Below are 25,943 nucleotides of genomic sequence, written 5' to 3'. Positions count from 1 at the left end.
TTCTCATCCTTCTCCCTTTTTATACTCTTTTTCTTTCACTCTTCACCCTCTAGCCTAACAATTTTCCCCTTCTTTATTTTCCATGTTCCTCCGTTTTTCCGCCAGCTCATCTCTAAGTTTCTTGTTTTCTTCCCTTTCCTCTTTGGTCATATCTAATGCCACTCCTATTTTCTTTATTTCTGGTTTAGTGCTATCTTTCAGCGTCTTTGCTTTGGCTATAACTGCCCATTTCATCTTTTCGCTTCCTATTGTTACTAGAACTGGTCTAACCTTACCCTCAGTTTTCTTCCCCAGTCGGATTGTCTTTACTACTTCTATATTCTGTAATCCCATTTCTTCCACAATTATATCTGCACAGCTTTTGTCATCATCTTTTTCTCTCTCTTTGCCTGTGTCTTTTTCTGATTCAGGGATATTGAACATTACATTTTTCTTTCTTTTTTCCTCCTCTTTCTTTTCCTCCATTTTATTCATCATTCTTTTCACTGCCATATCTACTAGCCTGTCTTCTTTTCTCTCCCATTCCCTTCATCTTTTCTACTGGCTGCTCTACCATTCTGTCTTCTTTTCTCTCCCATTTCTGCTCTAGGTCTTCTATCCTGTCACTCAATCTTTCATTTTCTTCTTTCACCTCTTCCATCTCTCTTTTGATCTTTCTGTTTTCTTCCCTGAGTTTTTTCACTTCCTCAAAGTTCTTCAGAACTTGAGGTTTGCATCTTGTGCAAATCCATGTTGTTCCCTCTTCTTGTTGTAGAACTTTATAATAGTCTCTGCTTACCTTGCCACATCCTGCATGGTACCAGACCTTACAAACTTCGCACTTCACTCCATTATCTGTGTTCCTAACCATCTTTTTACACTTGCCACAGCCTTCGTCGTCCCTCATGCTTTCGCAGTCTTCGCATCTTTGTTCTCCATTTACTTCTGCAAAGTAGCCACAATCTTTGCATTTCTTTCTTCCCGGTACTCTTTTCTCGTTCCCTGCCATATTTTCTGTTGTTTTTGGGATTTTGTTCTAGCTTTCCCTCTTATTTTTTGTTAAATCTAACCCGTTAGCTACACACGAGCACACCTCCTCAGGGTACATATAACGTCACACTCCCGGGCTCGAGCTACCTCAAGCCAGCTCCAGGTGTGGATCGACTTGGCTTGAGTCTGGCTCAAGCGCGGCTCGAGTCCGGCTTGAGCCTGGACACCGCAAAAACGGAAATGGACGTTTGGCTTAAGTCTGGCTCGAGCCGGGCTCAAGCCTCGGCCTCACAAAACCGCGCCTTACCATATGGAACAAAAACCTTGCAAAACTCCAAACTACACTGCCGGTTAATAATAAGCTTAATAGACTATAATTAACCTCACAGCAAGTCAGTGGTTGAAGAGTTTAACATAATCTACGGAGGTCAACTAAAAAAAAAGTAAATAGGCGTAAAAAAAAAAAATAATAATAATAGCAATGCTTACCCAATGTCGGCAACACCCTCACTTTAGCTGTGCCCGACTCGAAATGAGCTGGTGTCGGTAGTAGTCGGTACCTTTCCTCCCCCCCCTCCCCCCTAACAATTCCCTCCTGCTCTCCTTCCTCCTGTTCTTCGGCCCTCCGTTCTACTCCATTATGTAGTTTTCGATGAATACGTACATATTTATGAATAATAGGTGTGTGCATATATAGGTAAAAGATTGTTTCAATTTGTAGTTTCCTCCAAACCCCCTCCTCTCCGTCCCCCATTTTCTTCCCTCCTTTCTCTCCCTCCTCCACTGCTTTCTCTCCTCCTCCTCTCCGTTCTTCACCTCCTTTCCTCTATCCCCCCTCCTCCTCCACCTCTCCATCCCCCACCTCTTTCCCTCCTTCCCCCTCCTCCGTCTCTCATTTCCTCAATCCCGCTCCCTCCCTCCTTCTTTCCCTCCACAAAAAGCCGGCAGAAATTCCTTTATCTCTTTTACCTCCCTCCCTCCATCTCCATTCCCCGCAACCATCCCTCCACTTCCTTCCACCCTCAGGGTTCTACAACATTCGATATACTATATATATATATAATAAAATAAAACAACCGCTATTTCGGGTGGCATATGTTCGTTCGTTTTAAGATTTCCTCCACCTATAGTGGAGGCCGGGCCATACATTCATTAGCCCGGTGGGTGGCATACATTTATTTAGGTTAATTCTCATAGGTAATAACGATCGTAGTGAACTCAGGAAGAACATATTTAGGCGATTTATTAAGGCTATATCCTCACACATTCGAAAATTCAGTAACTGAATAAAATCATAAGAGGTGTGATAGATTGAAATTATACACTAGGTCTTACTACTACTACTACTGTTTCTTCTACTACTACTGCTGCTGTTGTTCTTGCTGCTGCTTCTGCTACTACTACTACTGCTGCTGCTGCTGCTTCTACTATTACTACTACTACTACCACAACTACTACTACTACTGTTGTTGTCACTGCTGCTACCACTTCTTTTGCTGCTGCTGCTGCTCTTACTACTACTACTACTATTACTAGTACTACTACTACTACTTCTGCTGCTGCTGCTCTTGCTCCAGCTCCTCCTCCTCCTGTTATTTCTATTGTTGTTGATAATGATGATGATGCTATCATTACTATGACTTCTATGCTATGACTACCATACTACAATTACTACCACAACTACTTAGTAGTAATAGCAGTGGTAGCAGCAGCAGCAGTAGTAGTAGTAGTAGTTGTAGTAGTAGTAGAGGTGTAATAATCCATCCATCCATCATCCAATCCTACATTGCTCCATGAGGAGTATAGCCCGGGGCTAGGCAGTTGGTCCCGACATTTCACTCATCCCTGAGTGGCATTACATGAACAATCAACCCCAACCATCCCTTGGATATAAACCTTCACCGGCTCAAACTGGAACGCCTTAATTACCCACTAAACCACCAGGTGCAAAAATTTGGTTATATGGTTACCACCCAGCATAGTAAATGGTTTCCTGGTGTACAGGAAACCATTTGGCTTGTCACTCAATGAAGAGTCACCCATAGGCAAAAGGAAGATGAAAGAAAGACAGAAGAGGATGGAAGGAAAGAAGGATGAAGGAGAGGAAAGGACAGACACCCCAAGAGCAGCACTACATCGAGTGAGTGGATGGTGAGTGCCCCCACCTACCACAATATATAATAATAATAATAATAACAGTAATGCAACTACTACTACTATTACTTCTGCTGCTGCTACTACTACTACTAATTACTGCTGCTGCAGCTACTACCATTACTACTACTTCTACAAACTCATAATAATACTAGCATTAATATACTACTACTCACTAATAATAATAATAATAATTACTAGAACACCATGAAATTGTTCAAGGGCAATTTTGTTAAAAACTTCCCACAGCCACTGCCCACTAGAAGCCGAGCTATAAAGGTACCTTGAGGTCAAGGTCACTGATCTTGTGCATGTCACTTTAGGTCATCACAGTCTATAAGCCCACCAAGTTTGGTGGCTCTAGCTTTAATCCTTCATGGAAAATTAGGTGACATTTGGAATATCCATAAAAGTCCAAAATTTTTATCCCAGGCAAGGTCAAGGTCACTGATCTTGTGCATGTCAACTTAGGCCATTACAGTCTATAAGTCCACTAAGTTTGGTGGCTCTACCTTAAATCCTTCATGAAAAATTAGGTGACATCCAGAATATCTGTAAAAGTCCCAATTTTTGACCCAAGGTGATCTATCTATCTATTGCCAAATTCCATAAACCCGTAAGAGGTGGCCGCTAGTCTCTGAGTTAGTTGTTTTACAGGAAGGGGCATTAACCCTCCGTCAACCCACTTGGTGACACATAGGGAACACATGTGGGTTGGTTATATGGTTATCACCCAGTGCTGAAAATGGTTTCCTGGATTATAATCAAACAATTGGAACCATACTCTTTTCCAACCTGCAACTGCTTTAAGGTTACTTTGTAGTAAATTTTCATCTTCCTAGCTTAAGCAATCCTTGAGACAGTGTGACAGACTCACTTTTCTGTGTTCTGCATTATATCCAGAGATCCGGTTGACATCTTGACACAATATTGGGCCAAAAGAAGTGGACAGCTGTCCAACTAAAGGGGGTATCACACGGTACCTGAAATCGTGGTTTGCCGATGGAACGTGTTCCTGGTTTGATGGAACCAGGCATAAACCCTATCACACACGTTCTTTGAACGCCGCCGATGGTCGGCAAAAATGTAAACAAAACACACCAGAGTCTGTCTCACCTTTTTACACGAGTCACATGTATCAGACGCAACAGGGCTTTTCTTGAATTTGCTGAGGGGAGAGTGATTACTGCGTTAGTTCTTGCTGTGGTGACACTTGAGAAGAAAGGAGCAGCGGCGGCCAAAACAATGAGAAGGCGGCTCCGCAGCCGCCTTCTCATGACAAGGGAATGGCCTTATTTTTTTAATAAGAGCGATTTCAGCAGCCCTCTTCCATACTATCTGCCCAGATGCCATCATATCTGCAGTGTTGAATGAACGGCGAGATACATACAATACTCCTTCACCCAGCGTGGTGTGCTGTATCTGCTCCCCAACATAAACTACAATTATCGACACTTGTTTCACCCATGCATGATACAAAAGTTATTTAAGCTTTCATAATTAATAATATATATAATGGAGAGTAATAGGCACTTTAGGAGGGAATTATAACTTTTAAAAAATAAACAAAATATTGCAGTACAGCCTCCAAGTTCTCCATTCAGCTTGCTCTGGCATTGGAGAAAACATTTTGTACCAGAAATCGTCAGCAGGAATGGATTTGAACCGAATCCAGTTTTGCCCATGAAATCCTTTTACCATGGTTTTGTGGGCGGTTACCACGATTTCTTCGGCAAACCATGACTTCAGGTACCATGTGATACCCTCTTAAGCTGACCAAGTTTGAAGGCTCTAGGCCAAGTGACTTTTGAAATATGGCGATTTTAAAATTAGTAGAAATAATAATAATGATAATGACAATAATAATAATAATTATCTATCTATCTATCTATCTATCTATAGCCCGACGCCCTAATAATAATAACAATAATAATAATAATAACAATAATATTGACAAAAACAAGACACCTTTCCACAAGGGTATGGGAAGTTTTAATAATAATAATAATAATAATAATCCATCCATCCAGCATCCAATCCTAAGTCGCCCCACAAGGAGCGGCTCCACAGCCGCCTTCTTGTGGTTTTGGCCGCTGCTGCTTCTTTCTTCTCAAGTGCCACCACTGCAAGAGCCAATGCAGCAATCACTCTCCCCTCAGCAAATTCAAGAAAAGCCATGTTGCGTCTGATACACGTGACTCGTGTGAGATGATGGGACAGACTCCGGTATGCTTTGCTTACATTTTTGCCAACCGTCATCAGCGTTTGAGGAACGTGTGTGATAGGGTTTGTGCCTGGTTCCAGCAAACCAGGAATGTGTTCTGTCAGCAAACCATGATTTCAGGTACCATGTGATACCCCTTTAACACAGTTCCTCAACATCCTTCCCATAGATTTTCTTCATGACTAGCACCATATTTCAGAAATGTTTCAACTCAGCATTTGAAAAGGAAAGATGGTAATTTAATGCCTAGTTAAACTGAACAGGGCATAGTTGAATAGCTGTTTGTTAAAGTACTGTACAAGAGTCAAAATACCTGCATTCCCCACTCCAGCTGACTGAGGGAATTCCACAACACACCCATTGTATATGGATATAATCACTCATCACTGCTTTGAAAGCATGAATATTCTTTGCACAAACCACATTTTCATCCAAATTGTTCCATTTGGTTATACTTCCATTTGGAATGCTATATTTCCTTAAATCACCAAAGGTAGTTCGTTTCGTTTCGTTTCGTTTTTAAAGGCTCCAACATGCTTGCATGTGTCGGCCTTGGTCACCTAATGGCGGCTCTCCACGCTGCACGATCCATTGCAGCCTCCCTGTTCAGTCCCTTAACCCTAAGGTCACACTTAATGACCTCGTCCCATGTCTTTCTCAGTCTACCCCTCATAACCCTACCCCCAATATTAACACTTCTCACCTTCCTCACCCAATTATCATCCCCCATCCTCTCCACATGTCCAAACCACCTCAATCTACCTCTCCTCATCACAACAACAATACACTCCAGTCCCATCCTACCTCTCAACTCTTCCATTGTAAACGCAGCCCCTCCAGGCCTTGGACGCAGGGATGCACTGCACATCCACCTAATCGTTGTCATTTCTGTACGTCTGAGCCGGCGAATATCTTCCTCCTTCACTGCCCAGGTCTCACTGCCATACAGCATTACACTCCTAACACATGCTGCATACAAAGACCCCTTAGCAAGTAGGGAGAGCCCTCTCAATATCAGGAGAGGCAAGAGCTCCCTGAACTTCTTCCAACCACTTCTCACCCTAGCCACAGAGCTAGCTCCAGCCCCACCTCCAGCACACAACATGTCTCCCAAATAACAAAACTCTTCCACACACTCAAGAGATTCACCAGCAAGTTCAATCCTTTCATGTCTGACAATCTCCACCTGCTCACCCCGGCACGCCGTACACATAAAATCAGCATTATCTCGCAGTCTACCTCTGATACCACTACATCTCTTATGCACCTATTTATCACACACATCGCACAAGATGGAATTACTTCCCACGCCCTTGTGGCAAACTGCACATGGCCAATCTCCCTTGTCTTTGACTGTCCTCTTGCTTTCTCCTCATCCCTTAAGATATAGTCCTCAGTATCAATGTTCTCTATACCATGAGTACATTTACACATCATTACTATAGCTCCTCTTTCTCTTCATTCCTGTAATGTAGTCAATTTCAACCTTTCCAGTCTCTCTTCATTCTGCAAATCCTTGGTATCATTTTTGTAGCCACTCTTTGCACCATTCCTAATTTATTTGTGTGTTTCTTTAAGTGGGAAGACCACACCATGGCAGCATATTCCAGTCTAGGTCTTACCACTGTCATTATCAATTTACCAAGCATCTCCTCGCTCATATAATTACATGTTGTTCTCATGTTCATCAGATTATATTCTCCCCTAGTTTTCTTATTTATATGTTTCTTTGTTGATAATCCCTACTGTATTATTACACCAAAATCTTTCTCCTGAGTAGCTTTGTTGATATCTCTGCTTTTCATTTTGTAATCCCAATTTGGTCTTCTCTTACTTTTGTCCATCTCAGTTACATTACACTTACTAGTGTTAACACCAATCTTCCATAACTGACTCCATTTATGTAGCTGATCTAGATCTTTCTGCAACACTACAACTATTTTCATTTATACTTTTCTTCATGATTTTTGCATCATCAGCAAAAATATTCATATATGAACGAACATCATTGGGTATATCATTTACATATACCAGGAACATAATGGGGGCTACAACTGCTCCTTGGGGCACTCCACTTATCATTTCCTTCCATGCTGAAAAGTCTCTAATCATAGTTCTTATCTGTCTGCCAGTGAGGTAACTTCTTATCCATTTCAATAAAACACCATCTATGCCACCATTATTTTAAGCTTTCCAAATCAACCTCTCATGTCGTACTCTATCTAACACTTTCCTGAAATTCAAATACAATTCATCCATCCCTCTCTCTCCTGTAGCACATTAATAATTCTGTTATGAAAACTCAGCAAGTTTGTAATACATTCTCTGAAACAAAATTGCCTGGAGATTATTATCTTATTTTTCTCTAGAGTGGAGAGGATAAGAAATGCAGTGATTCATGGAAGAGGTCTGTTCATAATGGGGCTAAAGAGAGTAGGCTTAGAAGGTATGGACATGGAGAGAATACACGTAGATAGGATGGTGAACAGGGAATATATGAGTGAGTCTGAAGTGGTATGAGATGTGGTAGACTATGAAGAAAGCATGCAGAGATGTAAATGGGTACAAGCAATGAGGTATGGAACTTAAGAGGACTAGGGAATTGGCAGAGGACTGAGTTGGTTAGATGAGGCATGTACAGAGAAACACATGACAAGGGCTTGACACCCCTTTATTAACTTTACAGTCATCAAAGTGGCTCTGTCTGGCTGAATTACAGTATGTTAACTGCATCTGTAAAGGAAAAAAACTGAAAATGGTGACATTTGTAAGACGGAGCTAGGACTGTAGAGGACTGAATGATGTCTTGATGTTTTAATTGAAAATATGTAATTTGGTCTGGTCCTGCTGCATCAGAAATTCATTTCGATCACTTGTTGAATTTATTGTGAGATGAATGGACGGGAATTTCCCTCAGTCTTCTGGGTTTTCTTGTGGACTGACTTTGAGATGATCGAGATGATCCAGTCTTTGTACTTGGTTGTATCCATGTAAACAGCAGGGAGGCCAGGCTGAGCACACCCCTCCCGCCATGACATCACACCGCTTACTAGGTACAAACTGCTCAGAGAGTCCCAGCAAGCCAAACCACCACCATTGTCACCCTAGCCACAAGTAGATGAGGGTTAAGTTAGGTGGGTGCTGAGATAAAGTTGTGGGATAGATGACCTAAACAACTTTTGGAACATACACATAAATATCAGTGCAGTACACCCTCGTCATAAAGAACCATTTGGTACCTGACCCTTGACATTAAAGCCAAACACCATGCTGTTTGGTAATTTCCCAGGCGTCATGGCTGTTACTGAACAAAGATCATTAAATACAGAGCCATGTTTGGCCATACAGTCATACACAATAACATTCAGCTAGGTTTAAAGGGCTCGTTTTCTCAGTAAATGCTCTATTTATGACTCCTCTCACAATGCTGGTCACCCAGAGACTAGTGCAGCATTCTGCATGATTGTGTGTGTGTGTGTGTGTAGGGATGCCACGCTGGTCAGTGTTTCCCGTGCATCCATTCTTTTACTGAACAAACTTCGTTAAATGAACATAACTTTTGGCCAGCTCAAGGTGGTTGCAAAAACCAAAGCTTGTTAAAAGAAGGTTTGGTATATCAAGGGTTTACTGCACCTGCATTATAGTGCAATCATTAATTATATAACAGCAAAAAGTTAACCATGGTGTGAAAGTCTCTGTTCCAGCTGTGTCAATGGGGGAGTGTGAGTGATAGCTTAGGCTATGCCTTTGGCAACTGCACTTCACATTTTCTTGCTACAGCCAAGAAAAGTATGACTTGTACAGGAGTCCAAATGAAAACTGACATTAGTATTTATTCTTAACTATCACATGCCCGGCATATATATATATATATATATATATATATATATATACTGTATATACACAGTACCCCTGCATCCAAGACGGTAATATTGTCACCTGAGGATCCTGTCTAGGACGAAAAACGTTTTGGATCAACACAAGACCTTATGGAAAAAATTAATATTGTCTCAAAACCTTTGAAATATGCCCCTAAAAACATCAACCTAGGCCTATTTTGGCACTAAAACAAATTTCCTCACCTTGAGAGTGTGTGTTTCTGAGCTTATCTCCAGCTTAGTAGCTCAATTATCTCCAGCTTGGTATCCTGTGGTAGATGGTGGCGCTTCAAGGGGTTAGCAGACGGATTCCTAGGCATGGTTAAGTAAGAGAGAGACAATAGCCTAGGAGCAAACACTGAGTGTAACATGCAGTAAGTGTGTCCACAATGCTCTTGCGAGAGACAAAAACAAGCCCCGCTTGCTCATCATGTGACCAGATGCCAATATTTTATTGGACAACATCTCAACCACGCCGCTCTCTCGAGCATGGGAACCATGTTGGACTGGGTGAGACAGTCATAGCTGTATTCTCCTCGGATTTGGGCCGTTATGAAACGTTGGTTCCATATTAGATGTATGCAACTGTATTACAGCAATATTTTGGATTATTATTTATGGTCTCCATCTTGGACACAAAACGTTTTGGACAAACCCATCCTGGACGCGAGGGTGTATATACAGACACAAAAATAGAATTTAAAAAATTCATTTTGGGTCATTTTTTGACCACTGAGATGGTTGCCAAGGTGGATAAAAACACACATTCCACAGGTCAATGAAATGCACAAGGAAGCACATATGACAGTCCTCAAAAAATACAGTTCTCTCAGCTCCATGATGCAGAAAAAAAAAAAAAAAAAATTTAAACAATATCTCAACTAGTAGGAAATACCACTAAAAAAAGCAAAAGATTAAACTAAACCACTTTGACTTGGTCTCCAAGTTTTGTATTTTTCACTCACTTATCACTGCTCAGTAAGAGGACATTCCCTGAGTCCCATCACCAACACTGCTGCCGCCACCAAGACCTCCAGCATAAACTCCATCTCTAGTCTCTAAAGAACAATAACTCCCCCTAAATCATATATAACACTGAACGGTAACGAATTAGCCAACCCAACCCATACATGTTCATGGTGTGTCAATAACTGGGTTGGCAGAGGGTTAGTGCCCCTCCCTGTTATATAACTAAATCAAAGACAAACTCCCACCCTTTACAGGATCATGGCATCTGGCTATGGATATGCAAACAGAGGCTTTGCCTGAAGCAGTCCAGTCTCATTATATGATTTCGCTATGTGATAAACTGCTAAAATGATAATTAAAAAGTTACATCCTTTTTTGGTATACTGTAAAAAAATTGGTGGCAATTTTGCTAGACTGATATTTTTGATGGTCAACTCCAATAATTTCATGTGGAGGCGGTGATGCATGCAAGCCAAGATGGCCACCCAGTGTTTAGATTCACCGTGATCATCTGCCTTTCGTTCTATTTTTGTGCATGAAAGGCCACTGAAATACCACTGCCATTTCCAAATAACATGTAAGTGTTTAACAAACAGCACAGTGTGCAATGTTATGTAAAGTGATGCCTTTTTGTGTGTGAAATACCAAAACTTATGACTTGGAAATAGTGTCATCCTTATATAAACACCTTCCCCTTGACGGGCCTCCAGTCAGCTGAGTGAGACAAGATGACCCCCAGTGTTTACACTTGCTGTAATTGTGGTCAATGGGGGTGCCCATCATTCACTCACACAGTGTAATTGTACTCTATTTCAAGCAGGGTTGCCAAGTCGCACCCAGCTCTACCCGTGGAAACCCAAATGAAAACCAGCCCAAAAGTAGCCCAACACCAATAATTATTTTTAAAATCGTCTTATGTGAAATTAGCGTTATATATAAATAATTCATGATCATCATCACTGTGTTCTCTGTTGTGTACACTACGTCATATGTGAAATTTGCTAACATAATTTTGTTTAATGTGAAATCATTACAACACATTTTGTCTTTGCATATAATTATGCTCTGACATGAAGAGTGTTTTCAACTGTTTCATGCTGCAGTCTGTTTCTAAAACCCTCTCTACTGCGGCATTGCTAACTGGCAATGATAGCAGGGATAAAACAAAACTGCCTAATTTTTGGAAGTCCATCTCTCCGCACGATTTTGTATGGTTATATAGTTATCCAGAACTGCTCTGGATCTCTCGTGGGTTGCACCCACTGGTCCCTCTGAGAGTATTAAAGGGTCTCTCTCTCTCTCCGCTGTATGTTTAAACAATCTCTCTCTCTCTCTCTCTCAGTATTTTGTCGTGATGTGGTTTAACTCCAAACTAGCCCAAAAAACTGTGACAGTTTTCAAACCAGCCCAAAAAAATGCAACCCATGACCGGTAAAATTTGCCTGTGAAAGAGCTTCAAAACCAGCCCAATTTGGCAGGAAAACCATGACCTTGGCAACCTTGGTTTCAAGGAATTCTACACTGAGCAACAAACCAAATATTAAACCAGGAAATCATTTAATACACTGGGTGGTAACCTTATAACCAACCAACATGTGTTCCCTACGTGCCAACAGGTGGGTTGGCAGAGGGTTAGTCCTCCTCCCTGGAAAACAACTAAAAATACAAACAAGAAGCCTCGGATCAGGATGGACCAACAGGTGATGACCAAGGATCAGACAAAAGACATGATATGGATTGTGACATGGAATGTGCTTGAGGGTGCAAAAGTGGACATATATGGTTTAGCTGAGACTACAGAGAGGTGAGAGTGTGACAAAGTGGGAGTATGGATGGGATATATGCACATGAGTAGGAGAGAATGAGAGGGCAAAAGAGGGTGTATTTATTGTTATGTGAAAGTGATGGAAGGAGAATATAAGAGAGTATGGATCAGTTGGTTCAAGGATTGTGTGGGTTTGGCTGAAAGTGGGAATACAAACATGGGCGACTGTGTGTGTGTATGTGCCAATGCATGATCATGCAAGCAGAGTGAAAGAAGAGTTCTGAACAAATGTGGAAGGATGCACAGAAAAGTTTGAGGGGAATAAGAAAGCATTTTTGACTGGAGATATGAATGGAAAAGTGGAGAATGTGAAGGTGGATGGAGTAGTTGGTGAGTGGGATGTGCCTGCAGAAGTGGATGAGAAAGGCAGTGCTCTAGTGGACATTGTGCACAGAAGGGGTTGGAGATAGCCAATACTCTCTTTAGGCACAAAATGATCCACAGGTATATGTGGTGAGTGATGAGAAGGGTGGGTGGTCAACTGAATTAACAGAAGGCAAAGACTGATTATGTGTGAGTGGATGACAGAATGAGAAGGTATGTTATGGATGCAAAAGCATACAAAGATTGGAAAAGCAGACTTTATGACCCCCACTTGGTGGTGGTGAGTGTCAAGGTTCAAGTGCAGTGGAGGAATTGAAGGAGGGAAAGACAGGAGAAAGTAGTCCATACAAGGAGGGTAGAAAGGTTGCAAGAGGATAGAAAAAAGGTAGAATATTAGAGAGAAGTGGAAGAGCAATTCAGCAAAAATGATTTAGAGCAGATGGGAGAGGAGGTAGGTGTGTGCAAGATTTTCACTGAAGAAACCTGTGCAGCATATGAGGTGGTGTGTGGGGTGAAGAGAAGACAAAAGAGGGTGCAAGGAGCAGCATGGTGGAATGAAGAAATGAGGCAAGCTGTGATAAAACAGAAGAAAGCATATAGTCAGTGGATGGGAAGCAGAGGTATGAAGCTGAGAGAAAGAAGAGAGAGCTATATGTAGTGGGGAAAAGAGAGGTGAAAAGATTAGTAAGAAAGAGTAAGAAAACAGAGGATGAGGAATTTGGAAGGAATATGAGTGTAAAGAGGAGGGAATGTAAGAAAATGTACTGGAAGGAGGTATAGAGTATTAGATAGGGTGGTAAAAAATTTAGTAGGGAAGTGAAAGACAAAAATGGTATATTGCAAGTGGAGAAGGGAGAAAAAGTGAGCAGATGGAGAGAACAATTTAAGGGGCTTATGTAGAGAATGAAAGTAATGTGAGTATAAGTGGCTGGGTGGTGAGAAGGGAGGAAGAGATCAGCAGGATGGAAGTAGTGGAAGCAATGAAGAAAGTCAAAATGGGGAAAGCCCCAGGCACTGATAAAGTGTGTGGTGAAATGATGAAGATTGGGGGAGAGATAGTAATAGAATGGATATGAAAGATGTGCAGACTGGCCTGGAGGGAAGGTAGAGTCCAAGAGGATTGGCAGTCAGGTATAATTATTCCTCTGTACAAAGGAAAAAGGGAAAAAGAAGTGTGTGGTAATCACAGGGGCATTTGTCTTCTTAGTGTAATAGGCACAGTATATAGTAGGATACTTACTGACAGAGTTAGGGAAATAACAGAGGAAGTAGTTGGAGAAGAACAGGGAGGTTTTAGGAAGGGAGGAGATTGTGTAGATCAGATATTCATTCTTCGGTCCTTGGGGGAAAAGTTTCTGTAGAAGGGAAAGAAATTATATGTGGCCTTCATGGATTTGGAGAAAGCATATGACAGAGTGGATGGCCAAGGAATGTGGAAAATACTAAGAATATAAGGAGTAAATGGGAAGTTGTTGAATGCTGTGAAGAGCATGTATGAGGGTGCTACTGTGTGTGGATAGTGAACTGTGTGAATTTTTTCTATCTGAATGTTGGACTGAAACAGGGATGTGTCATGTCTCCATGGTTGTTCAATCTGTATATGGATGAGGTTAGAAAAGAGATACAAGGTAGAGCAGTGGATGCTGGAGTGGCCCTAATGAGAAAGGGCAGGATTTGAAAACTTCCTGTATTGTTGTTTGCACATGATACTGTGTTGTTAGGTGATGACAAAGGGGAACCACAAGGCATGGTGAATGAGTTTGGGATAGTGTGTAAGAAACGGATCTAAACGTGAATGTAGAGAAGAGTAAAGTTATGGTCTTTGATATAAATGAAGTCACTGAATGCAGAGTGAGGTTGGATGGTGAGGAACTGGAAAATGTGAGTGCATTTAAGTACTTGGGTAATGTGATGAGTAAGGAAGGAAATTTGGAGGATGAAGTATTTGAAAAGGTACAACAAGGAAGAAAGGTGATTGGATCATTGAAAGGAATGATAAGAAATAGGGAAGTAAGTATGGAAGAAATGTCACTGCATGATAGTATTGTGATACCAACGCTACCATATGGATGTGAAGCTTGGGCCTTATTGGAAGGACACAAGTCAAGAGTGAGAGCTGTGGATATGAGTTATCTGAAAGGAGCATGTGGAGTTACATGGAGAGACAGACTGACAAATGAGGAAAAGAAGGAGCATTGTGATGTGTATGTGATAGAAAGCATTAGAAGGAATACACCGAGGTGGTTTGGCCATGTGGAGAGGGCAACAGACTAACGAGGAGAGTGTATGCGAGTAACGTGGAGAGGAGGAGGAGAGGGAGGGGGAGGCTGAGGATGAGATGGAGGGATGGAGTGGAGAGGTATATGAGAGAGGAGTGTGTGAGCTGGGAGGAAGGCAGTAAATGGCGGGGTACAGGGAAACATGGAGGCAATTTGTTTATGGCCACCCCTTACGGGATTGAGGCATCTGGCAATAGACGGATAGTTTGCCTTTTTTACATTTTGTGCATGAAAGGCCACTGAAATACCATTCCCATTGCCTAATAGCAGTGTGTGATATTGAGTGAACTGATATCTTTTTGTGTGTGAAATGATGAATCTTGTGCCTTGGAAATCATGTCAACTTTACAGTACATACCCATCTTTCCCCTGACAAACATCTAGTCAGCTAAGTAGGGCAAGATGGCCACTCAGTGTTTATATTCATTGTGATCATCTGCCTTTCATTACAACTGTGCATGAAAGGCCACTGAAACACCACTGCTATCACCAAATAACAGTGCAAGTGCTTAACAACTAGTGCAGTGTGTGATATTAAGTGAAGTGATATGTACTTTTTTATGTGCAGTGATTGTCCAGGCCCTCTAACTATCCCCCAGCCTTGTTGGGGGGGGGGGGACCCTTTGTGACAGTTTGTGCCAGCATAGAACAAACTTCAGCTGGGTGGCAGAGGCTTTTGAGGGCATTTTAGGCTTTGCTGTCAAGGTCACTCTCCCTATCCCCACTGAACCCATGTTATATCGACCTCACTATGCGATAAATCATTATGTGATAGGCTTTCACCTGACGCAATCCTATTGCATAACGAGACCAGACTATACTGCATCAGAATCATCATAATCAAGGGAACACTCTGTGGGTTCCTTTGCTTTCTCTCAGACATGTCTCCACCTCCCTATCATTCACCTCTCACATCCCTACAATTTGGACTGTCTTATGGCATCCATCCAAGTGTCCTTCAAGGTCCTCAATTCACAGTAAACAGCCTTCCTCTCTGATTTCTGCTCTTCAGAGAGATGACGGTACTCTTACTGTCTAGGACACGACAGTCCTTCATTCTGATCATCTTCAGGCCATATTTGGTGGCAAGTTTCTCCACTTTCTGGAAATCCTTCTCTCTTTGGTTTCTTACAATCAAGCTCCTGGTTTGGACAGATGTATCAGATTCAGTCTCAGTGTTCTTTAATCCCCACTGAGCCTGAGGATGTCACACCCCAATCTTTTCACTATTGCACTGAGAACCTCTTATAGCCCTTCTGTTCCTACAGTTACCTACACCTTAAAGTCAACTTGTATGCTTCTACACAAGCCATCATCTTGGTGATGTATCTGCCAACCTCCTGGGCTTGCAGAGGCCTCAGAAATCTCCCTCCCCCTGTGGACACTACTTTTCATTAATCTTCCAGACTTTTCCCCCTAAACCTCACAACACTCAGTGAGTGGCCATCCTGTACTTACAGTATGCCTGACTGGTTACTCAAGGTAATCTGTGTATTTACTTCTCTGGCCTATCAGGCCATGTTGGGATGATATAATGTGTAACTCAGTACTGTATATCTTATGCATAATGAGAGTTCTACTGTGCTAAATTCAGTCATATTCCCTCCTGCTGATTGAATGCCAGAAACAAAACTTTGGAGCCATTTACTTAACAACATAGGCATGTAATGCCAAAACTATATCAGACCTTGGAGCCATCTACTTACGACACAGGAACCTATGCCCCCATTTAGGTCCCCTACACAGAGTATGTTGGAGTCTGGGGTGAAGTTTGGGTACGCTGCCTCACAATAGTCTGGGAAGAGGACAGGGACAGGTGCCCACTGGAGGATGCTAGGTGCTGTAACTCCATCCTGTGATGCACCCCACCCAGCTTCCACACAATAACCTGGATCAGCACACAAAACAACACTCAGATATGTACGACCCACCATGACTGATAAACTCTGACAGTTTAAGCCAAGTATGACCCTTTCAGTTTGCTGATTTTTTTTTCCTTAACAGTAATTTAATCTTACTACTGTTGCTGGAGAGGGATGTCCTCATGCAGTGGCACAAATATAACTGAGCATCTCCTTTGCCTAACTATATGAACATCCCTCAATTTCCTACCTATGCCTTGAAAGGAGGATGATAACCTGCTAGAGAAGGTCAACTTCCTCCTGCAGTCCACCAAGTTCATATTTCAGTTTAATCTGGGGTAACAACTATTACTACTGCTACCAATCTTACTACTGCCAGTGTTTTTCAGCTTAAAGTAAACCTCTCATTGTGAAGGGATTGCTGCTATACTGGAGAACAACTAATAACATTTTGGAAAATGTGCTACATTATTCTATCACCAAAAGATGAAAGATATCTATGCTGTTGTACTTTCTCACTGTAACACTTTAAATACAGTGCGGTATATTGTGCTAAGCACAACTTCTTGTTGTTGTTGTTGTGGACCCAGATTTTTATGGCCATAAACCCAATGGACTGAAGGTTGATACTGTCCTTGTCCTGCCATCCACCATCCTCCTTTCAAAGGACAGTGAGCTGAGGGATGTTTGTATAACCAGGCAGAAAACAAGGGGTGTCCCTTTCCAGCATCAAACACAACTTACTACACCTAAATGCTGTAACGGCTACACTATCCTCATGCTCATCCTCTGTACCTCCAGTGCTTTGCTTCATTAAATCAAAATAATGTCATGCTTCTTCCTGTGGAATCCCTGTACTTGGGCTGGCTATGGTACAACTGGATGTTTTCTAGTGGGGTGGAAGCTTAAAACACAACACCATACCACTTAACTACTTCTGAAGAATTGCTGGAAATCATTGGGAATTTTAATCAGTGATGTGTACCAAGACTTACTGGAGTCAGTCTGGACTCTGCTTAGGTGTAACCAAGTTCCTCTTTGAGTTACACATCATGCTCATGGTACAGATAGTACCTTGATGGTTGATGTTTTGCTTCTTTCTGGAAAAATTACAAGTTGTGGTCATGAATGAACAGCTTCCAGTTACTTTTTTTTATTACATGCTGCTCTCACTCTTTTCAGTAATCTCCATTACACCTCTTTCTCCTTCATTATTGTACTGGTGCATTATATTCATCCAAATCACATACAGTCTTCCTCATTCTCTGTTATCCAAGTCTCATTTTTAAAGTCTCTAGTCTCCTCTCAATGTGCTTTCACTAAATAAGCCCATACCATCTCAAAGTAGTTCTCTTTAACCATTAAACAATGTCACTTCTTGCTCCTACAGCACTGTTTTTTCATTTCATTTATAAAGGCTCCAACATGCTTGCATGCATTGGCCTTGGTCACTTAATGGCAGCTCTCCACATTACTCAGTCTCTAACAGCCTCTCTATTCAGTTCTTTATCCCCGAGGTCATACTATAACTTCATTCCATGCATTTTTCAGTCTGCCTCCCACAGTCCTACCCTTAATGTTCATACTTCTCACCCTCTGCACCCAGACAATCATCCTCCATCCTCTCCATATACCCAAACCATTTCAATCTACACCTTCTCTTCACTACACTAATGGATTCAAGTCCCATCCTTCCTCTCCACACTTCATGCACAATTCTGACCCCACTTCCCCAATCCTGTCATTCAGGGATGCACTACACATGCATCTCCTCATTATCATCTCTGTACATTTGAGCTTATGAATATCCTCTTCCTTTACTACACAAGTCTCACTACCATTCAGCATTACACTCGTAACACATGCTGCACAGAAGGACCCCTTAGGATGGAGGTAAAGCCCTCTCACTGCCAGGAAAGGCAACAGTTCCCTGAACTTCTTTAGTTACCCAATGAGCTAGCTCCAGACCCACCTCCAGCATATATCATGTCACCCAAATAACAAAATACCTTGCACTCCTGAGACTCTCTAGCAAAGTCAGTTTTTTTCCACCTCTATGCCAAAACAGCTCTGATGTTCTGTGTATGCTCTTTGTTGTTCTGGAATACACAGTTTCAGAGCTTGTAACACGGAGCTGCGATCATTCACTACCCATGTATCATTCCTATATGAGACCTAGAAGCAACACCTTTCACACAGCAGCCTCTTCATCTCCAAATGAGCTATTCTATGCCTCAGAATTCTACCAAGCTCTCTCATTACACTTTTCAGTTTAAGTGATACCGTAATTATAAACCAGAGAACTGCAACTTAGCCTATACTAACCATGACAGGATTAATGACAGTATTGATTCTCAGGCCCCTATGACTTGTTAAACTGAATAAAAATCACCTGATGTTTGCTGGAAGAGAATACTTGAGGTGTCCAAATCACAAGAGGGTTAAATGCTTCTCTAATTTCTCCTTTGTTTATTGGTTCCAGTACGTACGTCTATTATTTCACTTTTTCATCCTCATATTAGTATTGCACTTTTCTTACCTGCTACTGCCAAATTACTAAAATATTTCTTCAATTTTTTCATATGTCACTGTTAAGCCATGCAGTATCTCTCTTCTTACTTTTTTTTTTTTTTTACTTTAGTATTTCCATATCACATACCAAAAGATCCACAGGTTTTCATGTTTAGGATAAAGTATTGGTACAAGGAAGAGCACAGTAAGGAAGGAAGGTGACAAGTATACTTAAAGAAGTGATACGGACCAGGGAGGTGAGCATAAAAATAAAAATTCACTGTATGGCAGTACTACGATCCCCACCTTGACACACACAATTAACGCTTGGACTTGGACTCTGTTGGGAGGAAAGAAGTCAAGAGTGAGAGCAGTGCTAATGAGCTATTTGAGAAAAGCATGTGGGGAAAGAGAGAGAGAGAGAGAGAGAGAGTGCGTGCGTGTGTGTGTTAGGAACATCGTGGTGTTGATGTAGATATGCTGAAAGTTGTTAGGAGAAGCACTCAGATGGTTCAGCCATGTGGAGAGAATGAAGAATGAAAGAGTGACTAAGAGAGTGCATGTAAGTAAGGTGGAGGGGGAGAGCAGGAAGGTGAAGGGAGGCCAAAGATGAGGAGGGATGGAGTGAAGAAGTATTTGGGTGAGGGTGGTGTGAATTGGAGGGAGGGCAGCCTGATGGCAGAGGGCAGGGTGATATGGAGGCAATTTATTCGTGGCCACCCCTTCTGGGTTTAAGGCATATCGCAACAGATAGATAGAGATAAACAGATAGACTGACAGCTGGACAGATTGACAGATTTAAATAGATATACTGTATATATAAACAGACAGATAGACAGACTGCACATCTGCTTACAATTCATTTATATCCTTCTCTATTTTTAATTCAACTTAGTCTCTTCTATCTTCTGTTATATTTGTTTGTCTTACTAATACTGTAGTTGTTTTATTGTTACATGATGGGAGATTTAATTAATGGTTAAGCTCAAGGTAAGGGAGAGTTGTGTGATGTTCAACAGCCTGAAGCAAGCATGCAGGTCATGCCCTGTGGTCTGGAAGTTCAAGCATGTGAATCTTGTTGCATATCTAACTGGTGCTCACTGCTTGAATCTTGTTGCATATCTAGCTGGTGCTCACTGCTTGAATCCTGTTGCATATCTAGCTGGTGCTCACTGCTTGAATCCTGTTGCATATCTTTCTGGTGCTCACTGCTTGAATCCTGTTGCATATCTAGCTGGTGCTCACTGCTTGAATCTTGTTGCATATCTAGCTGGTGCTCACTGCTTGAATCCTGTTGCATATCTAGCTGGTGCTCACTGCTTGAATCTTGCTGCATATCTAGCTGGTGCTCACTGCTTGAATCTTGTTGCATATCTAGCCAGTGCTCACTGCTTGAATCTTGTTGCATGTCTAGCTGGTGCTCACTGCTTACAGAAAATCTATCTATCTAACTATCTGTCTGTAACAAAACACCACAATCTCATAAGGGATGGCCATCTATCTTTGAATTAATGGTTTTACAGGGAGGGGCACCAACCCTCCGCCAACCTACTTGTTGGCATGTAGGGAACAAGTGTGGATTTATTATATGGTTACCACCCAGTGTTGTAAATGGTTTCCTGGCTTACAGAAAACCATTTGACTTGACACCTATGTAAAGCCACCTGACAAGGAAAGAAGAGTAATAAAAAGTGACAGGAAAGCTGGAAGAAACAGGAAAAAGGGGAGGGCAGACACAGAAAAACAATGATAAAGGTGAAGGAAGAAGCAGGCAGCACTACATCAAGTGAGTGGATGATGGTCACCACCACCTACCACGTCCAGCAGAAAATATGTTTAAAAATCCAAATGCAGTATCTTGCACCTTTAAAATAATCTGATGTTGTTATTGTTGCTGTGACCCCAGGCTCAGTTGAAGATGACCCCAGTGGACTGCAAGCTGAATCTGCTCTTCATGTGCAGTCCACCATCCTCTTTTCAGGGAATAGAGAGGGAACTGAAGGAGATTTGCACTTATCAGAGTAGTGTTCTTAAAGTACAGTACAAATAAGAAAATAACTGTGATGTATGTGCTACTGACCTTCTGTAAGCTGTGAAGAGTCTGCAAGCATTGGAGCCATACTGGTGTACTCATCAAGGGTGGCTGGGGTAGAGAGGTGCACCAGACCCACATCATTATGGTATGGCCTTTCCCAGCTGTTGGATACATTACTGGCAATAAACCTGGCTGCAGTACTGACAGATTCTTGATTTTAGTAATACAGTGGTAAGAGGAATGGTCTACTGGATATCATCATCATCATCATCATCATCCCACCTCTTTTCCCACATGCAGGTGCAGTGAGATAACAGTATGTGAAGGAAAGAATATGATATTGGCAGAACTTTTGACATCACGTCTATTGAAACAAACCACACATCCATTCATTCACCATTCAAGCCCTCAGAATCCTGCTCCACCTTATAGGTACACCTTTTTATATGTAGCTCTATAATTACCTATCAGACACAGTCAATCCAACAACTGTCAGATTTAGAAAGGGATTCCAAACCCTTGACATGTACTCCTCCATACAAAATTCACCCAACTAGCTTGACTCCTTTTCAATTCCTTACCCTCACTGACCTCTATACCTCTCTTTTTCACACACTCATTTTGGAAATGAGGAAGGTAAATAAAGTCATGTTCTGACAAGTTGTTGCTTAACCCATCATGCCTGGCCCAGTACACCTACTGATTGCAGATATGCAACTGTCCCTATGGGGTCATCCCATAGGTTTTCTGCATCACTGATACTGTGTCTGCATCTTAGTGTGGTATGTACTGTGCTGTGCTCCGCTATGTGGGTTATGTTGTATGGACCTATTCCACAAGTGGAGCACATGTTATCTGTGATTCCACCCAAACCAAATCTAAGCTGGTAGTTGAGGAGAGATGGATGCAGCCATGATCTAAGCCTAGCTAAATGAATTCAATCAGTGCTGTTTAAGGATACTTCTGATAGGTGGATGTCAGAAGGAGGGGTTTGTAGTACGGTGTTTTGATATAGATGTAGTATTGCCCTGCGCATGAAATGAGTACAGTATGTAGGTGTCTCTTCAGTGCTAGTGCTGGAGTGTCTCGAGGTGGAATGTTGCTGAAGAAGGTCTGGTAATGCTTGTGTGGTGGTTGTTTTGCATGTCTGGCTGCACTGTACAGTTCTGACATATACTGTAACAACAAAGGTACTGTATTGTGTTTATATGGGCTGCTGCATGGAATTTTGTGCCTTTCATGTCAATATTTCTTCTAACAGGGAGGGTTTAAGTGATCTGTGGGAGTGGTACTGGTGCAGCCAGTGATGATACATACAGCATTGTTCTGTACTGTCTTCAACGTGATGTTCTGAAAAGCGATTAATCTGAATGGCAACAGTAAATGCAATATTGTTTGCATATATACTTTGACTACAGTATGAATACACAATTTCCAACATCAGTGGTGTAGCAGGATGGCATGAAGATGAGTTGTGGTATGCTGTAAAGCCCTGAAAGTATTTTTGTCACAGTTACCTGGGTGATCTATGTGGTCAGGTATCTATCTATCTATCTATTGCCAGACGCCTCAATCCCGTTTGGGGTGGCCACAAACAAATTGCCTCCAAGTCGCCCTGTCCCCCGCCATTTCACTCCCCTGCTCCCAACTCACACCCCCCTCTCTCATATACCTCTCCACCCCATCTCTCCATCTCATCCTCGGCCTCCCCCTCCCTCTTTCCCCCTCCACCTCACTCACATACACTCTCTTCGTCAGTCTTTCACCCTCCATCCTCTCCACATGGCCAAACCACCTCAGTGTGTTCCTCATAACGCTTCCTATCACATCCACATCAACACCACACCGCTCCTTTATATCCTCATTCGCCAGCCTGTCTCTCCATGTGACTCCACAGGCTCCTCTTAAATAACTCATTTCCACGGCTCTCACTCTTGACATGTGTCCTTCCAACAACGTCCAAGCTTCACTTCCGTACGTTAGAGTTGGTATCACAATACTGTCATGTAGTAACTTTTTCACTTCCATGCTCACTTCCCTGTTCCTTATCACTGCTTTCAAAGAACCAGCAACCTTTCTTCCCTGCTGTACCCTTTCAAGCACTTCACCCTCCAAACCTCCATCCTTACTCATCACACTACCCAAGTACTTAAACGTACTCACATTTTCCAATTCCTCACCATCCAACCTCGCAGTACATTCACTGACTTCACCTCTCTCAAAGACCATCACTTTACTCTTCCCTACATTCACCTTTAGATTCCGTTTCTTACACACTCTCTCAAACTCATCCACCAAGCCTTGCAGCTCCCCTTCGTCTTCACTCAACAACACGGTATCATCTGCAAACAACAGTACAGGGAGTTTCCAAACACTATCCTCTCTCACCAGGGCCACTCCAACATCCACCACCCTACCTTGTACCTCCTTTATTACCCCATCCATGTACAGATTGAACAACCATGGAGACATGACACATCCCTGTTTCAACCCAACTTTCAAAGAGAAAAATTCACTTAATTCACCATCCACACGCACTGCAGCCTTCGCACCATCGTACATACTCTTCACAGCATTCAACAACTTCCCATCTATTCCATATATTCTTAACACTTTCCACAATCCTAGTCTATCCACCCTGTCATATGCTTTCTCCAAATCCATGAAAGCCGCATACAACTTCTTTCCCTTCTCTAGAAACTTTTCCACTAAAGATCTGAGAATGAATATCTGATCTACACAACCTCTTCCCTTCCTAAAGCCTCCCTGTTCTTCTCCAACTAAATTCTCTGTTCTTTCTCTAACTCTGTCAATAAGTATCCTACCATATACTTTTCCTATTATACTAAGAAGACAAATGCCCCTATGATTACCACACACTTCTTTTTCCCCTTTTCCTTTGTACAAGGGAATAATTATACCTGACTTTCAATCCTCCGGGACACTACCTTCCTCCCAGGCCAACCTGCACATCTTCCACATCCATTCTACTACTATCTCTCCCCCATGCTTCAGCATTTCACCACACACTCCATCAATTCCTGGGGCTTTCCCTGATTTAACTTTCTTCATTGCTTCCACAACTTCTATCCTACTGATTTCTTCCTGTCTTCTCTCCTCCCTCCTTCTTCCAGCCATTCCCCAGCCACTTATACTCGCATTACTTCCATCCTCCACGTTCAACAATTCCTTAAAGTGTTCTCTCCATCTGCTCACTTTTTCTCCCTTCTCCACTAGTAATCTACCATTTTTATCTTTCACTCCCCTTCTAACTCCACTTCCACCCTGTCTTACTCTTTTCACCTCTTTCCAGAACATTTTCTTACAGTCCCTCCACTTTACACTCAAATTCCTTCCAAATTCCTCATCCACTCTCTTCTTACTCTCTCTTACTAATCTTTTCACCTCTCTCTTTCTTTCTACATATAACTCTCTCTTCCGCCTCTCAACTTCTTCCACGCCCCTATTTCTCATCCATTCATTGTATGCTTTCTTCTTTTGTGCCACAGCCCGTTTCACCTCTTCAGTCCACCACGCTGTTCCTTGCACCCCCTCCGTCTTCTCTTCCTTCCACACACCACATCACATGCTGCACATATTTCTTCTGTAAATATTCTACACACACCTTCCACGTCCCCCATCTGCTCCAACTCATATTTGCCCAATCGTTCCTCCACTTCTCTCTTATACTCTGCCTTTTTCTCATCCTCTTGTAACCTTTCCACTCTCCTTGCAACTACTCCTTCCTCTCGTCTTTCCCTTCTTCTATTCCTCCATCTTACTTGAACTTTAACTCTGGCCACCACCAAGTAGTGGTCAGAAAGTCCACTCCCCCAACCTCTATAAACTCTTGCATCCAATATACATCTTCGCATCCTTTCATCCACACACACATAATCAATCACTGCCTTCCTTTCACTCAATTCACCACCCACCCTTCTCATCACTCGCCATGTATACCTGTGGATCATTTTATGCCTGAAGAGGGTATTGGCTATCACCAACCCCCTCCCAGCACAAATGTCCACTAACGCACTCCCATTCTCATCTATCTCAGCAGGCACACCCCACTCACCAACTATTCCATCCACCTTCACATTCCCAACTTTACCATTCATATCACCAATCAAAAACACTCTATCATTCCTTCCAAACTTTTCCATGCACACTTGTACATTTGTCCAGAACTCTTCTCTCACTCTTCTAGCACGATCTTGCGTTGGCACATACACACACACAATCGCCCACATTTGTATTCCAACTTTCAACTTTACCCACACAATCCTTGATCCAACTGATCCATACTGTCTTATGCTCCTCTTCCATCTTTTACTCACAACTATACATACTCCTTCCTTTGCCCTCTCATTCTCACCTACTCCTGCACATATACCCCATCCATACTCCCATTCTCTCACACTTTCTCCTCTCCATTTTGTTTCAGTTATGGTCAGGTATCTGGCCATAAAATAAAATCTCACCAGTTTCCTTACAAATTATTTGGCACTGATTAACACTTACTATGTGTATTCTGGGTGTTGGATAAAATCATCAACCAACAGGTGCTGTTCAGTGCCCTCAGCCACATTTAAATCATGCTCTCCTGAAACCACCTGCAAAACACAATAACACCAAGTCCATCATCATATATTATCAGGGCCCTTACTGATTATTCTAATGCATTAGTGTCAGGGTCACATTCCAAGCAATTTGTGTATTTCACCATTTTTTTATATTAATTTGACTTCCTACTCATAACATTTCTCAGTAACGTACAGTATAACTTTAATTTAGAAAACTAATCATGGCATCATCAAGAGCTGACCTTCAACTATTGGTAAGAGGTTATCCCCTGGAGGAATTCCCTATTCTCAATGCTTAGCTGGATTTATTTTCCAATGAAAGTTTCCTCC

General features: G+C 42.1%; 1 protein-coding gene across 1 annotated transcript in view; it reads right to left on the bottom strand.

Moving 5' to 3' along the window:
- Positions 1–8,113: 8,113 nt before the first annotated feature.
- Positions 8,114–25,943, bottom strand: part of LOC145410147 (trypsin V-A-like) — a 41,434-nt gene continuing 23,604 nt past the window's right edge. Inside the window, exons 4-7 of the mRNA XM_080280345.1 lie at positions 25,552–25,643; positions 21,076–21,191; positions 16,329–16,510; positions 8,114–8,451 (exon numbers count right to left, since the gene is read on the bottom strand). Coding sequence (XP_080136471.1) covers positions 8,230–8,451; positions 16,329–16,510; positions 21,076–21,191; positions 25,552–25,643 — 612 coding nt within the window. The 3' untranslated portion in view covers positions 8,114–8,229. The remainder of the gene's footprint in view (positions 8,452–16,328; positions 16,511–21,075; positions 21,192–25,551; positions 25,644–25,943) is intronic.

This window comes from Coenobita brevimanus, chromosome 84, assembly GCF_032717465.1.
Source record: "Coenobita brevimanus isolate Jiangsu-jjx chromosome 84, ASM3271746v2, whole genome shotgun sequence".
NCBI lineage: Eukaryota > Metazoa > Arthropoda > Malacostraca > Decapoda > Coenobitidae > Coenobita > Coenobita brevimanus.
This window is presented reverse-complemented; position numbering and strand designations above follow the sequence as displayed.